This window comes from Saccharomycodes ludwigii, chromosome IV (genome assembly GCF_020623625.1).
Source record: "Saccharomycodes ludwigii strain NBRC 1722 chromosome IV, whole genome shotgun sequence".
Classification (NCBI taxonomy): Eukaryota; Fungi; Ascomycota; class Saccharomycetes; order Saccharomycodales; family Saccharomycodaceae; genus Saccharomycodes; species Saccharomycodes ludwigii.
In genome coordinates this window covers 1,101,087-1,115,450 of record NC_060203.1, presented here as the reverse complement: position 1 = coordinate 1,115,450, position 14,364 = coordinate 1,101,087, and the positions used below count along the sequence as shown (strand labels likewise).

The 14,364-nt window shown below is 30.9% G+C and overlaps 6 protein-coding genes across 6 annotated transcripts; 2 read left to right on the top strand and 4 right to left on the bottom strand.

The window, feature by feature from the left end:
- Positions 1 to 97: 97 nt before the first annotated feature.
- EFM2 (S-adenosylmethionine-dependent methyltransferase) lies at positions 98 to 1,552 on the bottom strand (the record flags this gene model as incomplete). Its single annotated transcript, XM_046078121.1, has 1 exon — positions 98 to 1,552. One exon carries the CDS (start codon positions 1,550 to 1,552, stop codon positions 98 to 100), a length of 1,455 nt encoding a protein of 484 aa, XP_045934506.1.
- A 451-nt stretch (positions 1,553 to 2,003) lies between these two features.
- IKS1 (protein kinase IKS1) lies at positions 2,004 to 4,202 on the top strand (the record flags this gene model as incomplete). The annotated part of the gene is made up of 1 exon (XM_046078120.1): positions 2,004 to 4,202. The coding sequence occupies one exon, from the start codon at positions 2,004 to 2,006 to the stop codon at positions 4,200 to 4,202; it is 2,199 nt and encodes a 732-aa protein (XP_045934505.1).
- Positions 4,203 to 6,965: 2,763 nt separating this feature from the next.
- YHC3 (amino acid transporter YHC3) lies at positions 6,966 to 8,264 on the bottom strand (the record flags this gene model as incomplete). The annotated part of the gene is made up of 1 exon (XM_046078119.1): positions 6,966 to 8,264. One exon carries the CDS (start codon positions 8,262 to 8,264, stop codon positions 6,966 to 6,968), a length of 1,299 nt encoding a protein of 432 aa, XP_045934504.1.
- Positions 8,265 to 8,924: 660 nt separating this feature from the next.
- BNA3 (kynurenine--oxoglutarate transaminase) lies at positions 8,925 to 10,253 on the bottom strand (the record flags this gene model as incomplete). Its single annotated transcript, XM_046078118.1, has 1 exon — positions 8,925 to 10,253. One exon carries the CDS (start codon positions 10,251 to 10,253, stop codon positions 8,925 to 8,927), a length of 1,329 nt encoding a protein of 442 aa, XP_045934503.1.
- Positions 10,254 to 10,979: 726 nt separating this feature from the next.
- SDH8 (Sdh8p) lies at positions 10,980 to 11,444 on the top strand (the record flags this gene model as incomplete). Its single annotated transcript, XM_046078117.1, has 1 exon — positions 10,980 to 11,444. One exon carries the CDS (start codon positions 10,980 to 10,982, stop codon positions 11,442 to 11,444), a length of 465 nt encoding a protein of 154 aa, XP_045934502.1.
- A 184-nt stretch (positions 11,445 to 11,628) lies between these two features.
- Positions 11,629 to 14,013, bottom strand: NUP82 (linker nucleoporin NUP82; the record flags this gene model as incomplete). Its single annotated transcript, XM_046078116.1, has 1 exon — positions 11,629 to 14,013. One exon carries the CDS (start codon positions 14,011 to 14,013, stop codon positions 11,629 to 11,631), a length of 2,385 nt encoding a protein of 794 aa, XP_045934501.1.
- Between the last annotated feature and the right edge of the window lie 351 nt (positions 14,014 to 14,364).

Below are 14,364 nucleotides of genomic sequence, written 5' to 3'. Positions count from 1 at the left end.
ATATTATTATATGTACATTATTATTATTAATGATATAGTTCAATGCAAAATTGCGTTTAAACCCTAAATAACTCAATAATAATCATTATCAGTATTATTACATATTTCCTTTCCAAGCTATTTTAGAAAATATATATTTGGTGGGACCGAAGTCATCAACACCCGTTTCAACATTTTGATGTATGATTTGAAGACCATTCTGATCTAACAAATCCCATAGTAACTGTCTCTCCTTTTCATACTTATCTCTAACTGGAATTTCTAGTAATACAACACCGCCTTTAATACCGGTATTATCGCCATCGGATCGCGGTTTTCTTAAAAACGTCTTCATCATATTAACTATTAAATATGGGTGTTGTGGCGAATAGATTGGATCTGCAATTAATATTACATCGAATTGAGTAATTCTATTGGCTTTGATAAATGCTGAAGGATCAGTCCAATCCAGCACATCAACAATGACCTTGTTGTTGGTGCTATTACGTTGATCATCCATTTTATAATTTAATTTTACATTTCGCCATAGATTCTCTGTAATTTCCGGCAAGTCTGTCAAATAAACATCTATACCGTTAGCTGCATATGTATTCTTGGTCTCAGTATCAAGCATATTCTTACAAATAAACGAAATACCAACTAAACCAGTTCCTGCACCCAATTCCAGGATCTTATAATTTTTATTAGCATCATTAGCGCAGTTAAAATTATTTTTGCTATATAAATAATCTGTTGGGAAAACATAATTGCAAATTATTTGAGATAGTTTTAGGGAAGCACCCCATGTTTTAAAACCTAAGTTATCATTGGTCAAGCCTGGTTCAAATAGTTCAATTCTTTTACACATATTGTCTAATTGAAAGAACCTACTTGTGGACGGTTGTGCTGTTCTTCCACAATTTTCTGCAATTCTTAAACTACATTCTCTTAAAATATGCTCCTTAGTAACTGTTACCGTCTGTAAATCCATGCTACTTGCCATTTCAGTGTCTAGCGAATTTTCACAAAACGCTATTATGTTCGTATAGTATGATAATAGGGAAGCTTTTGAATTATTAGCCAATAATGAACGTATTTTGTTAACAAACTTTTGTTTGTATTCTATATTAATACTAGCCAAGTTAAATATAAAGTTCCAATTTTTTTTAAACCATAGCATTGTAATATCTATTAAGTTTGTAATATTCTTCTTTTCTTCCTCATTATGGTCGTAAAAATATGTTTCCAAAAGATTTGGTAAACCTGTGGTATTGTCAGTATCTTGAGATGACTGAGTGTGTGAAAAATTCAACTGAACAGATGGTTTTAAAAGTTTTAAAATTGTAAATATTACAAAATATGGCATTGTCTTGACAGGAGGTAAATCTAACAATTGTAAAGGAACCACTTGACAACGAGTATCATAAGTATTTTCAGTTGATGATGAAACAGTGTCTATATTATGATCTATGATAGGAGTTGAACGTTTAAACAAGATTTCTTCATTCTGTTGATTGGTTGGGATATGCGGCTTTTCATCTTTCGAGATGTAATCTAAAACGTCAAAATCCATTTATGTAGTAATGATGATATAGGGTGTAAATATTAAGTCTCTTTGGTATATGTTTGATCTAAAGGGTGGGTTTTATATATATATATATATATATATATATATGATCGCATCTTTAGGAATTTTGTTTATCCGGATTAGAAAATATTAGCTGTTGCAAGCGAGCTATGGATATTTCCATTTTCTTATTTTCCAAAAAAAAAAAAGAAAAGAAAAAAAAAAAAAAGGGGGAAAGGAAGAGTAAGAAAGGGTCAAAAATGCGTGGAATATGCGTATGATAAATTACCCTTAAACATAACAAAGCTTGTTTTCCATATATTAAAAAAAAAAAGAAAAAAGATTAAATTAGTTTGCTAATGGTATCACATTGTTAATATTTATTATCAAATACAAAATAAAATTATCCAATTTTGTCTTCCCTTAAACACAACTGTAAATCAAATAAATAACTTATATGGAAAATACCTTGATGAGTTTAATATTATACAAACAAGTTAATGAACCAATAACCACTATTAATGCGTCTAATGATTCAAGTGGTGACTCTAGCGGCAATTCAATTGATAATAATAGCTTAGTACTTGCCAATGGTTCTATTATTTTGAGAGATCCTAGATCCAACACGTTGGTTCTACATAATAATGTATCTGATAAAATTACCCTATTGCAATCTATATTTCATGATTTAGAATACACCTGTCCCACGTGTGGCCATCCACTAAAAGATAAAGTTGAATATGAAAACCTAAAAATAAGGAACAACACCAACAGTACAAATATGAAAGTTAGAGATAATCTTTATTCAACTTCAACAAATAATAATAATAATAATAACAACAACAACAACAATAATAATAGTACTACCACTAATAATAATAATGACAATAATATAGATTTCGACAACAGTGCTTCGCAAAGGTTTATTCACGAAAACTATTTCAGATTATTGAACAAGGGCTTATTAGCCGATAAATCAAATATTTTACCAGCATCCACATCATCACAGTCTTCTTCTTCTTCTTTTTCTTCTCCTTCTTCCTCCTCTCCTTCTCCTTTGGATCATATACCCGCTTCATTATTTACTCAGGGATACTATAAAACTTTTTTTAAAAAATTAGCATTATTAGGAATCGGTGCTCGAGGATCCGTTTTTAAAGTTCAACATGTCTTATTGAATTCTATTAATCTTGGTGTATATGCTTTAAAGAAGATACCCATTGGGAATAACTTAGATTGGTTGGCCAAAGGTATGTCGGAAGTTCAATTGTTAAGCAAAATCACTAATAATCATCCAAATTTAATTAGTTATAACCATGTATGGTTGGAAATGGACAATAGTAATGGTATAATTCAAAGTGACGAAAATACTATCAATAAAAGCGAAAACATATTTTTGAGTGATCAGCAAGTAATGAATTCGACCACTGAGAATCCAGGATATTCCAAGGTACCGTGCATTTTTATCTTGCAGCAATACTGTGCGGGTGGAAACTTGGAGGATTGTTTGAAAAGAAATGTTTGGAACATTGAAAATGAATTTGATTCAAGAGAGGAAAGAAAAAGAAAATTTAAAAACATGAGAATGAAAAGACGGCTGAGTAACAATGGCAGCAATGTTAACATATTTAATGAAGGATTGTCTACTTCCAATATAGTTTCTATTTTGAAAGATATTGCATGTGGACTACATAAACTACATGAACTTAATATAATCCATAGAGATTTAAAACCGTCAAACTGTTTATTGACAAAAAAATACGAGGCTGGTGATCCTAAATTTCCCACAATAGTTATAAGTGATTTCGGTGAAAGCCAAATTGAGGGTCAGCTAAGAACAGCTACTGGAGCTACAGGTACAATTGAGTTTACAGCGCCAGAAGTTTTGATTGACAAAAATACAAACTCATCTACCGCCAACAGTATTAAGACAGTTGCTAATAATACGAATAATAATAAGTATTGTGAATTTACTTTCAAATCCGATATGTATTCACTAGGTATGGTGGGATATTTTTTAATTTTTAGAGAGTTACCTTGGGAAAAGATCCCAACAATGTCGGAATTGAAAGTTCGGATAAGATCGTATGTATTTAGTTCGGAAAAAATGCGAGAAAACTACCATTTTGCACCGGAAATTGACCCCAGACTTTTTAAACTATTGGAGAATTTACTTTCCCATGATCCCGAAACAAGGTTTTCAACTGATGAGGTGTTAATATTTTTGGAGTCTATTGAAAGTATTAAAGACGAGACTGAAAATACTAAAAATGAGACTGAACATGTGAGAGCTAATTCAATTAGCAAAGAAATGGAAAATGAGCTACTACCTGATGAATTTCTTAAAGATAACGATGATATTAATAGCAATCTTCATGATAATGGTAAGTCTGATAATAGTATTAGTCATGTAAATATAAACGCATCTATGGAGAATAATAAACCCGAGAAATTCCAATACAAGTTATTAGCCTTTTTAGTGAACTCCATGCTATGCTTTATATTATTTTTTAAAGAGGATGATCAATTTCCGTTTCAAGAAGCGGTGAGGTATGGTCTGATATTAATGTTAGGATTAACTTGGAACTCAATTTATTTTGCACGCATTTTTCATGCCCTATTGATAATTGGAATTTTATTAGTAACATTGCTGTAAGTATTCTTTTTTTTTTTTTGATATGTGTACATATATACATATATATATAACTTAAAAGTTGTTTAAGTGATAATTACAATTAGCTCGCAGTTTGTTGTTTAATACTGATTTTGAATATTTATTTATCAAAAATTGTGTCCGAAGTCTGTGTAATCCGCTATAGTTTTGTGCATATGTGCTTTTCCCTTTTTTTTTTTTTTTTTAGCTTTTCACGCGGATTTTTTATTATCAATATTTTATAAACAAATTATACAATAATATAAAAAGCTCAATTATAAAAAATCATAACAATCTTCTCCGTTGGATGAATTAACGAGCATATAAGTTTGATTATTATTTCCAAACAAATCAAAAACAGGATACGGGAAAACCATGAATAAACAAAGAAGTACTTCATCTTTATCGACAACATTTCATCCATTAAATAAATTAGATAATGAAAATAAAACAGAAGACAGTATCGACGATAGAATTAAGATTATTCCAAACACTTTGCACTTATCTGGTGAAGTGTTACCGCAAACTATAGTGACAAATGATGATGTTAACGAGTCCAATATTCAAAAAATGTACAAAATTTCTGCAAATACCAATAATAACAGCAATAAAAAGCCACAAGCCAGATCAAACATGTCTTTATTATCAACAATTGGATTTAAATCCATTTCGCAGCAAAAGGATAATCCAAACAACAATACCAATAGTGATAATCGTGAAATGTTTATAAATGAACATGAGAATATCCCGGCAAGAAACAGGGGCTTTAGTTTTAACGCACTTGAAGAATTTGAATCTAAATCAATACCGAAAACGTCGCATTTTGGTCATGTAAATAACAATTTAGCAAAAACTTACCAAGATCATACAAAATTATCCACTAGTTATAATGGCCAAGGTATGATAAATAGAAAATCAAGCGAATCAAGGAGAAGTAAAAATTCCAATAAAAGTTTACAAAATATGCTAAACGTTAAAAATTTTAAAAATACACCAAATTTCGTTAAAGATGCATCTAGAGTAAATAACACAGGTAACTATGGTATCAGTAACAGTAGCAGTAGTAGCAGCAGCAGTAACAGTAGCATAAATAGCAAGAATCATTTGAACAGGAGACAAGAAGTAACGATACATAGAAGCACACCACAGTTACGTACTAACAATATTAACTTGGCATCCAAACCTAACAGAAATGAAGAACACAAAATTAATAACCTTGCAGCCGGCGGTAGTAATAGTACTTTTGGTCATAGCAACGGCAGCCAACTGTCCCACTTGTATTCAAAAATATTTCACAGAAATAATAACACCGAAGTCAAAATACCACAGCAAATAACTGCAACAGATGATGCTATAACAAATGCGTTTTCAAAATTTTTGCATTATCCTCATTATACCAGGCATAATACAACAACGAGGGTTATGAATAGTGGGAACGGTGTGGCAGGAAATGTTTTTGATGGTGTGAATAGTGCTGCTAATTATAGCAAAAAGGGGACTTCAACTGCATTACAAGGAATTCTTACACAAAACGAATCTTTGACTGATAATGATATTGCATATATACAAGATTTGATCAGAATATTACCCTCTTTGGAAACAAACTATATGCACTTTACCGTTGATGAAAAGGAAAGATTGAGACAGAATGTATGGTATGTTTTCAGCAATGTTTGTTTTTCGTTATTTAAAAACCGTAGAATTTGGGACCTACCTATAAAGGTAGAAGACTTGAACAAAATTTTGCTTTTTTATATCAGGGTATCTGCTTATATTTATAACTCGTCACCAACTTATCTTACTTCAAGTATCGATGCTAGCGGTACCGGTACTGGTGTCAACAGTAGTACAAATAATAATACAAACACCAGCTATAAACACCTTACTAGCACTGCCAGCAATAGCAATATAGTTGGTAAAAATGGAAAGCACAGTAACCCATTAAGTTCATCTGCATCCTTATTATCGCCATCAGTGTCACCGATTCCATATTCTTCATCTCCAAATTCATTAAATCATATGTCGCACGGTGGATTTAATTTGAAAAAAAATATAATGGACAATAATAACTCTAATTCTTCCACTGCTATCAGCGCAGAAATACGGAGACATGGTCCGCATTACAGTGGGGATGCAATCAAAAATATAAACAAAGGCAGTGTTGGCACTAGTTCTGGGAATGGTACTAATTCGGCAAACACTAGTTCGAGCTCTCTCCCATTACACAAAAACGGCATTAGCAATAGTAATAACAATACCACCAATACGACCTCACCAGATAAATCTTTAACAAGACTGTTGTTGGACAAATTAGACGAATTGTTTTCCACTGCACTTTACATATTAGAAAACCAAATTGTTTTCAACTACAAAGATGAAACTGCGATTAATAATGCGATTAAAAGGCTATGCATTATATGGCTAACATTTTATCAAAATGTCTACACTGATGTTTTAACTTTGACTATCCCATTCAATGGATTTTTTGCGAGTAATCATAAGAAGAACCTTACAATGAGCAGGATTTTATTGAAGAGTTTCCGTGACTTGATAGTATTGCCATATTATGAAAACTTTAGTAGGAGCAATGAGGGGGCTAGTAAAGAATTTCTGCGGTATCTTATAGAACAAGAGGAAAATAATTCAATAAGCCAAGAGGAAAAGATGTTATTACTGCAATGTTTCGGGATATTAAAGTCTATAGAAACTAATGACGCTAACCAAAAAATTATAAACGAGTTATTGATTGGTATTAGAATGAGTATACTACAATGAACACCATGGTCTACCGTTATCGACTTGGTGCTTGCATAATTTTGGTTCCAACCAAACACCAGCAAAGGCAGCAAGCATTGTTCCAAAAGAGTCAGATATGGACACTGCGCCAAGGGCAAACTCTCTCTGTTCTGATGTTTTAAAATCCTCCGTAACATTTAAAAAAGTGTTGACGTATGATGATCCACCCAATAATCCCTCATAAAAGACGAGTATTAATATAGGAAAGATGTGGTGTTGTGGATAGTACCATGATTGTATAATTGTTATAACTAGATTTATTCCTTGTAGGACAGTCAATAAATATAACTTTTTTATTCTGAAGAACTGACCACTTGATCTTGAAATGAAAACACCTAGTTGATATAAAGTTCCATATGTTACATACATATCACGATACTCGTTGAAAAAGGAAAAGTGATGTGATTTTTCTTTGGTAATTGGAAATAATAAAGTTGGAGAAACCCCTTGATTAATCAAATATTCGAAAAAGTAAACTGACGATAAGGGTAGCATATATGGGAAAATTAGCTTTTTCAGTCTGATTAAAGTTTCCTTCAAATGGGAGTACAATTGATTAATTGTAAAAATGTCCATATAAACATTTTCTGAAGTTCGTAAATCAGGTTCCACAAGTAGTGGGAAATCAACATTTTCTATTTCGTGATCAGAATTCTGTTCTGCACCACTAACATCAGTCGAATGGTAGTTTGTAAAGGATACCGAGGGCAATTTAAAATAAATCAAAAATCCCAATGGCAAAATACTAAAAAGTAATAATGTTATTGTCACTGAAACATGCATAATTGAAGTAAATAATAGATAAGCAAAACTCCCTAATAATCCAGCACCACCAGTACCACTGCTCCAACCATTTAAGCTTACACTTGAGTAATAGTTTGTTAGTTGTAAAAAAGTAACTTCTCCCAACCCACTTGAAAAGCTAGCCAAAATAATTCCAAGTAGACTGAACCATAGTAAAGCAGGAGAAGTGGAAGACATCGAAATGAGAAACATCCCCGAGATACTAATAATAATTAAACTTGAAACACGAACATTATAAGATATTTTATGGATGAAAAAGGGGGAGAGTAACTTGATTGATAACGATGGAATGATATCTGCAAGTAACACAATAGATTTAGGGGTATTTGTACCTACTATATCGATGGCAGCCGATAAAATCACAACATACAAAACATTATTCAATAATCCAAATATCCAAAAAAATATAAATATGGTTTTCTCATTTGGCAAGGATACTGCTGTTGGCATTGGTTCGTGAGTCATTATGCTGTGCGTACTTGTTTACCCACTTTATTCATTTACTTTTGTTTTCAATAATAAGAAAAGATTATATCGGTTATTGATTGTGAAATTTATTGTTTCTTTTGTTACGGGTATCAACTAATAGTAAAGAGAGAGAGAGAGAGAGAAAAAAAAAAAAAAAAAACTATTTTGAGCGTAAAACGTGAATTGGATGTCAAGGATTTAATAAAGTTTAGAAAGCGTAACTTTTTAATGATAAGCTTATTATTATTTGGCTTAATAGTTTACCATCTAGTTCTTGGTTTTTTAGAGATATTAATATTATTCGTTATTTCTTTCTTTTTTTCTTTTTTTTTGGTAAATTCAGAACAAGACTTTAAACATTCATATCATCAATAAGCGTGACCTACCTTTTAAACAAAAAAAAACAGTATTACAGGGAAATCATTGGTCAAGAATATTTATACAATTTATTAAATATATAAAAAAGATAAATACATTGAAGTGAAAAAAATTTCAATAAAATACGGACTTGAATCATTTTCTGATCAGATCTAGCAAGATAATATAAAAATGACTGAAAATGACGAATATGCATTAATTATAGTATATATTCGCTATAAATTAATAAAAAGCTCATATACATAAAACACAATTATAGTTTTTTAAATTATAACTTCATTACAAATAATTTTTTAATAGTCTTAACCTGTCAACAGCCTTCTCCAAATAATCATCCGTTTTACACACAGCAAACCTCAATAAAGTTTCTGCCTGGCTTTCATGCTCTGGAATATAAAATTCTGTTGGTGGAATGGCAACGACACCCAATTCATTAATTAACCAATAAGAAATTTTAAAATCTTTGGCTTTATTTTGGATATCTTGTGGAAATTCATAGGTTTCAAATGGGATTTTAACTTTAGAAAAATCCACTAGAACAAAATATGTACCCTCGGGTTTGGTATAGGGGAGGTTTAATTCATCAAATACGGAACATAAAATATCAAACTTGTGTTTATATTCTTCTCTCATTTTTTTATAATAATCATTAGCTAAAGCATATTCGATACTAGAAGCACAAGCTTCTTGTAATGGAGATGGTGAAGAAAAACAAATTCTGGTGTGTGCCATCGAGGCGTATTTTAATAGATCCGCATTTGCTGAGACAATCCAGCCAATTCTCCAGCCAGTAGCTGCAAAACTCTTACCAGCAGAGCCTACACTTAATGTAATGTTGGCCAATTCTGGAGATAAAGTCGCAATACGAGGAAATGGTTCCTCAGTGAAATACAAATGTTCATAAACTTCATCAGAAACAATAATAATATTATTGGCTAAACAAATTTGACCAATTTCTAATAGCTCTTCTCTGGTGAAGACTTTCCCGATTGGGTTGTGAGGAGTATTTAATACTAAAATTTTTGTTTTCTCATTAATAGTGCTTTTTAATTTTTCAATGTCAACTTTCCAATCTTTGCCCTCGGTAACTTGACTACATAAATTTTCGGGAGCATTGATTGGAACATATCTAACGACACCGCCGGGGATTTGTATGTTAGAGATGTACTGGTCAAAAAATGGTTCCAAGACAATTACTTCATCGCCAGGATTAATCAGACCAACAAAGCAAGACAATATAGCTTCATTTGCACCGGTGCAAACTTGTACATTAGATGGACCAAAATTATCAACTACTTTAGAATAATAGTTAGCGTATTGCTTAACCAAAGCATTGATCAAATTTGGACGACCCTTTGTTGGGGAATATTGGTTATTTAATGGAGTATCAAATGAATTCTTTGCGGCCTCTATAGCAAAAGCTGGTGGTGAATATGAGAAGAACCCTTGACCTAAGTTAATTAATTCACGGCCTTTATTTTTGGTATTGTGACTAGCTGCTTGGGCGGCTTCATTGGTCAAAGACCAAACGTCCTTTGGAGTTTTAATGAATTGTTTATTTGGATTAATTTTTAACTTTGTGCTATTTGGGATATTGTTGTTTGTCATTATGGATCTTTTCAATTGAAGGGGAATTATCCTGTTGATATTTTTGAGCATTTAATTTGGTTTTATTCGATGCAAAGGAAAGAGCTAAGAAAAGAAGAGGAAATTAAAAACAAAAATAAAGAAAAAAAAAAAGGGGAAAGAAAGGAAAGGAAAGATACTGAATTAAAATATGCTGCTATTTATATTTTTTTTTTTTTGTTTCTGAGTCGAATTATAAAAAATAAATATATATTTCAATAAGGATTATAACATTGAGATAACGGTTATCTTAGACTGCGATATTTTATCATTTATTTATTTATTTTTCTATATATATTTTTATTACCGGATAATTAAAAACTGTGGTTAAAAATTAAAAAAAAAAAAAGTGGTAATAAATAATAATTTTCATACCAGGCGGTTTTTTTTTTCTTTTATTCCACACTTTTTTTATTTTTCTCGGATATAAAAAAACTTGTTTCGGTCTTTGTCTTTGTCTTTGTCTTTGTCATTGTCGTTGTCATTCCGAGTTCCGAAATACTCAATAAAAAACCAAATCCGTAATTCAAATCGGTTATCGGAATTTTTCTTATTCCAATAAAAGAAAAAAAAAAAATTATAATTACAAATTTAATATTTGATTGATTAAACTGATTTCTTTAATACTTATCCATTTTTGAAAATAAAACAAAATAAATAAAAAACGTCCAAGAAATATATATATATATATATACACTATTAATCTTAATGGCACTCAATAACTACATTATTATAAAAAACACTAAATTAGTATCCATAAAGGGTATATTACCCTTTCTAACAAATATTGTTTCCCCACAAATAAGAAGCAGTTATACTATCACCAACAAAAGGAGTTTTCAAACAGAGGTCGCACCAGGCCCACCAAAACTACCTAAAGAAGAACAAGAAGAGTTTGAAAGATTACAAAAAATAGCACAATCTCAGCTAGCTATTGATGAATATAATGCTTCAGTAAAAAATGGAGACGATAATATAGATCTTTCTAAATTAGGGAGTTCAGCCGAAAAAGAAGGATCTGCGGAAATTGGTACATTTTCTCCCGAATACTTTAAGACTATCCCTGAGTTTGAAGGTGACGTTAACCCGGTTACAGGTGAAATTGGTGGTCCCAAACAAGACCCATTGAGACATGGTGATTATTCTTTTAATGGAAGAGTTACCGATTTTTAAAGTTATAGTCTTTATAAAATATAATATCCAAAACTAAATTAATAATAACAGACGGGTCAAGTATATAATATAAGAAGAACTAAATAGTTAATTAATTAATTAGTTATATATATATATATATATATATATATATGACAATAAGTATTATAAGTGAGGAGAAGATATAAAAATATATATATATGAATTACGGAGAAATACTGCTATCATTCAATTTAATGTCCAACTCATTAGCTGCGTGCACCAATTCATCATTACATTGTCTAACTATCTGACCGTCAATTTTTAATAGCTCTTGCAACTCTTTAAAATCAAATATGTCATTATTCCTTTTGGAATCAACAACAACAGCGCCATTGTACGTTTTCAGTTCAGCTTGTATATAGCTTAATTGTTCTTTAAAGGTTTGTTGCTTTAAAACCATCTTATTAAACTCTAGAATATCATTTTTCAAGCTTCTAAACCACTCTATCTCCACAGTTTTTAACGGCATATCGTTATTGTTATTTTGTAACAATTCTAATTTTTCTTTAAGGGTTTTTTGTAAAGATTCAATTCTTTCACTGAGATGAGCATTTTCATTGACTATTTTGGCCAGTCTTTCCTCCTGTTCCATATTTTTTTGTTTGAAATCATCTTGTTTATTCAATATCATATTATTACAACTTAATTGTCTACGCAATTCATACTGTTGCTCCATAATCCTTTGATATAAAGCATAGGCCAAATTAGAAGTTAGTGTCAATCTATCGCCTAATTGTTCTGATAAAATACCTATTACCTTAAAATATTCTTCGCTTTCTATGTCGATATCTAATAGACACGTATTCGCTAAATAAGGAGATAAAACATGGTTCTTGTAAAAACTCTCTTGTTGTAAAGATTTTTTTAATTCATGTTGCATATTCAGAATCCCATCAAGAGGTTTAGAGAAAGCTGGATGATAAACAGACAATAGAGATTGTCCCTCAGCATTTTGTTCCTGAGATAACAGTAGTTTTTTCAAAGTTGTTTCTTCCTTTTCCAATTGTTCATTCTTTGTATGTACCAAAATCACTGATTCGTCAGATAACGTACAGATAATATCAATATGCTGGTTTTCGCTACTGGATAAATTGATACCCCCACAAGAAATGATTTTCTTCTCGCCAAAATTTTGAATCGAGGAAACTACTTTCAAAGTATCATCATCTAGTAGAGAAAAATCTTGTTTGGAAATAGCTTCACTGAAAACTTTGGACCAACTAGAAGTGTCGATAAAATAAGTGCCAGTACTAATACTATTATTATTCCCAACATTCTCGATACTAGCTGCAATTGGTAAGTGAGATACAATTGTATGTGGAGCTATACATTTAAATTCAGTAGAAGTTTTGTTACAGTTTTGAACGGTAAGATATTCTATGCTAGTTAAGGAACAATTGAAATCAGAATAATTAAATATATCTGTACTAGACCAATACATCGGAGAGTCCAAGTCAGCAAAACATAGCAAAAAGCCAGAATTGTCAAATCCAATGCAAAGTAATTCGTTGCCATCTTCAATATCCAAAGTTAACAACTGATTTCCTGTTTGACTGTATAGATGATCTGGAAATGGTGCTATCTTGTAAGGACCTTGTAAACCGTATTCCTTAGTATTAAAAGCCTCAGGTATTTCTATATTGATTAATTTGTCCGTAATAACACCATCAGTACCACCAACTTTATCAATATCGCTCAACGCATTGTATAAATATTTAGAAACAAAATGCGATTGTCTAATAAAAATGTTTTTGATTTCAAATGGAATTGTCTCATCTTTTAAATAGGAATCGTATTGTAAACAACTTGTGTCGAATATATTAAGAATGATGGATTTTTTCAACTTAAAAGTCGATTCTGGAAAGAATGGATAAATCGAATAAATATCATTTTCGTCTTGGTCTAGTAGATATAGCCTTAAACCGCCATCATTTTTACTGAATGTCACATTAGAAACGTTGATATTTGTGCGGGCTATTGAAGAAACATTGAGTCTTGTACAAGAACCTTCATTATCATTGACTACGGAAAAATCATTGTAATAAATGGTTTCGCCTGTAACCGTGTTATATTTGACAATAGAAGAATCTTCCATTAACAAAACTAAAACCCTAGTACTTAAAGGATGCCATAGAATTTGTTTTATTTTGTTATTTTCAGGGTTAAAATCAAATATTTCCAGTAGCATTGAACTTTCGTTGGTAGTGGAAGCAATATCTAAAATATGCAATTTATAGTTAGTATCGATAATTGCAATTAATTCCCCACTAAACTCAATGAATTTGAAATCTTTGACATTTAGAGTATTGTTTCTATTAAATTGATAAACTGTTTTATAGTTTTTAAAATTGATGATGTCGTAAGTGACTCTGCATTCACCTAAATCATTAATAAAAACAACAGAATTGTTATTTCTATTCGCAATAGTATTGTTGGGAGTTAAAATAATGCATGGATTAATGTGATTTGGATTCAAATATGAAACTACTGAGTTTTGAAAAAAAGGTTTATCATTCAAGACCTTATAGTGTTCCTTCACACTTTGCATGATATTTATAAAAAGTGTGTGTATATTAAAAAAAATAAAAGAAACAGAGTTTTAGTGTGTAATAAGGTTAACTCTGATCAGGTAGTAATCCTTGAATGTACTTTTATTTTCCAGTCAGGTATAGTGCTAATGTGTGTTTTTATTTTATTATTTTATTTTATTTTATTTTATTTTCTTTTATTTTTTTTCTGTTTTGCGGTGCTTGCAATTTGATTGAAAAAGGAAATAATTAAATGTAGTTTGCCACCAAATATCGTATCAAGCATAAAATAACCCGGACAATTCGCTTGTATGAAATATTTTTTGAGCTTTTTCCATTTGCAGATTTTCTTATATTTACACGTTTTTGTT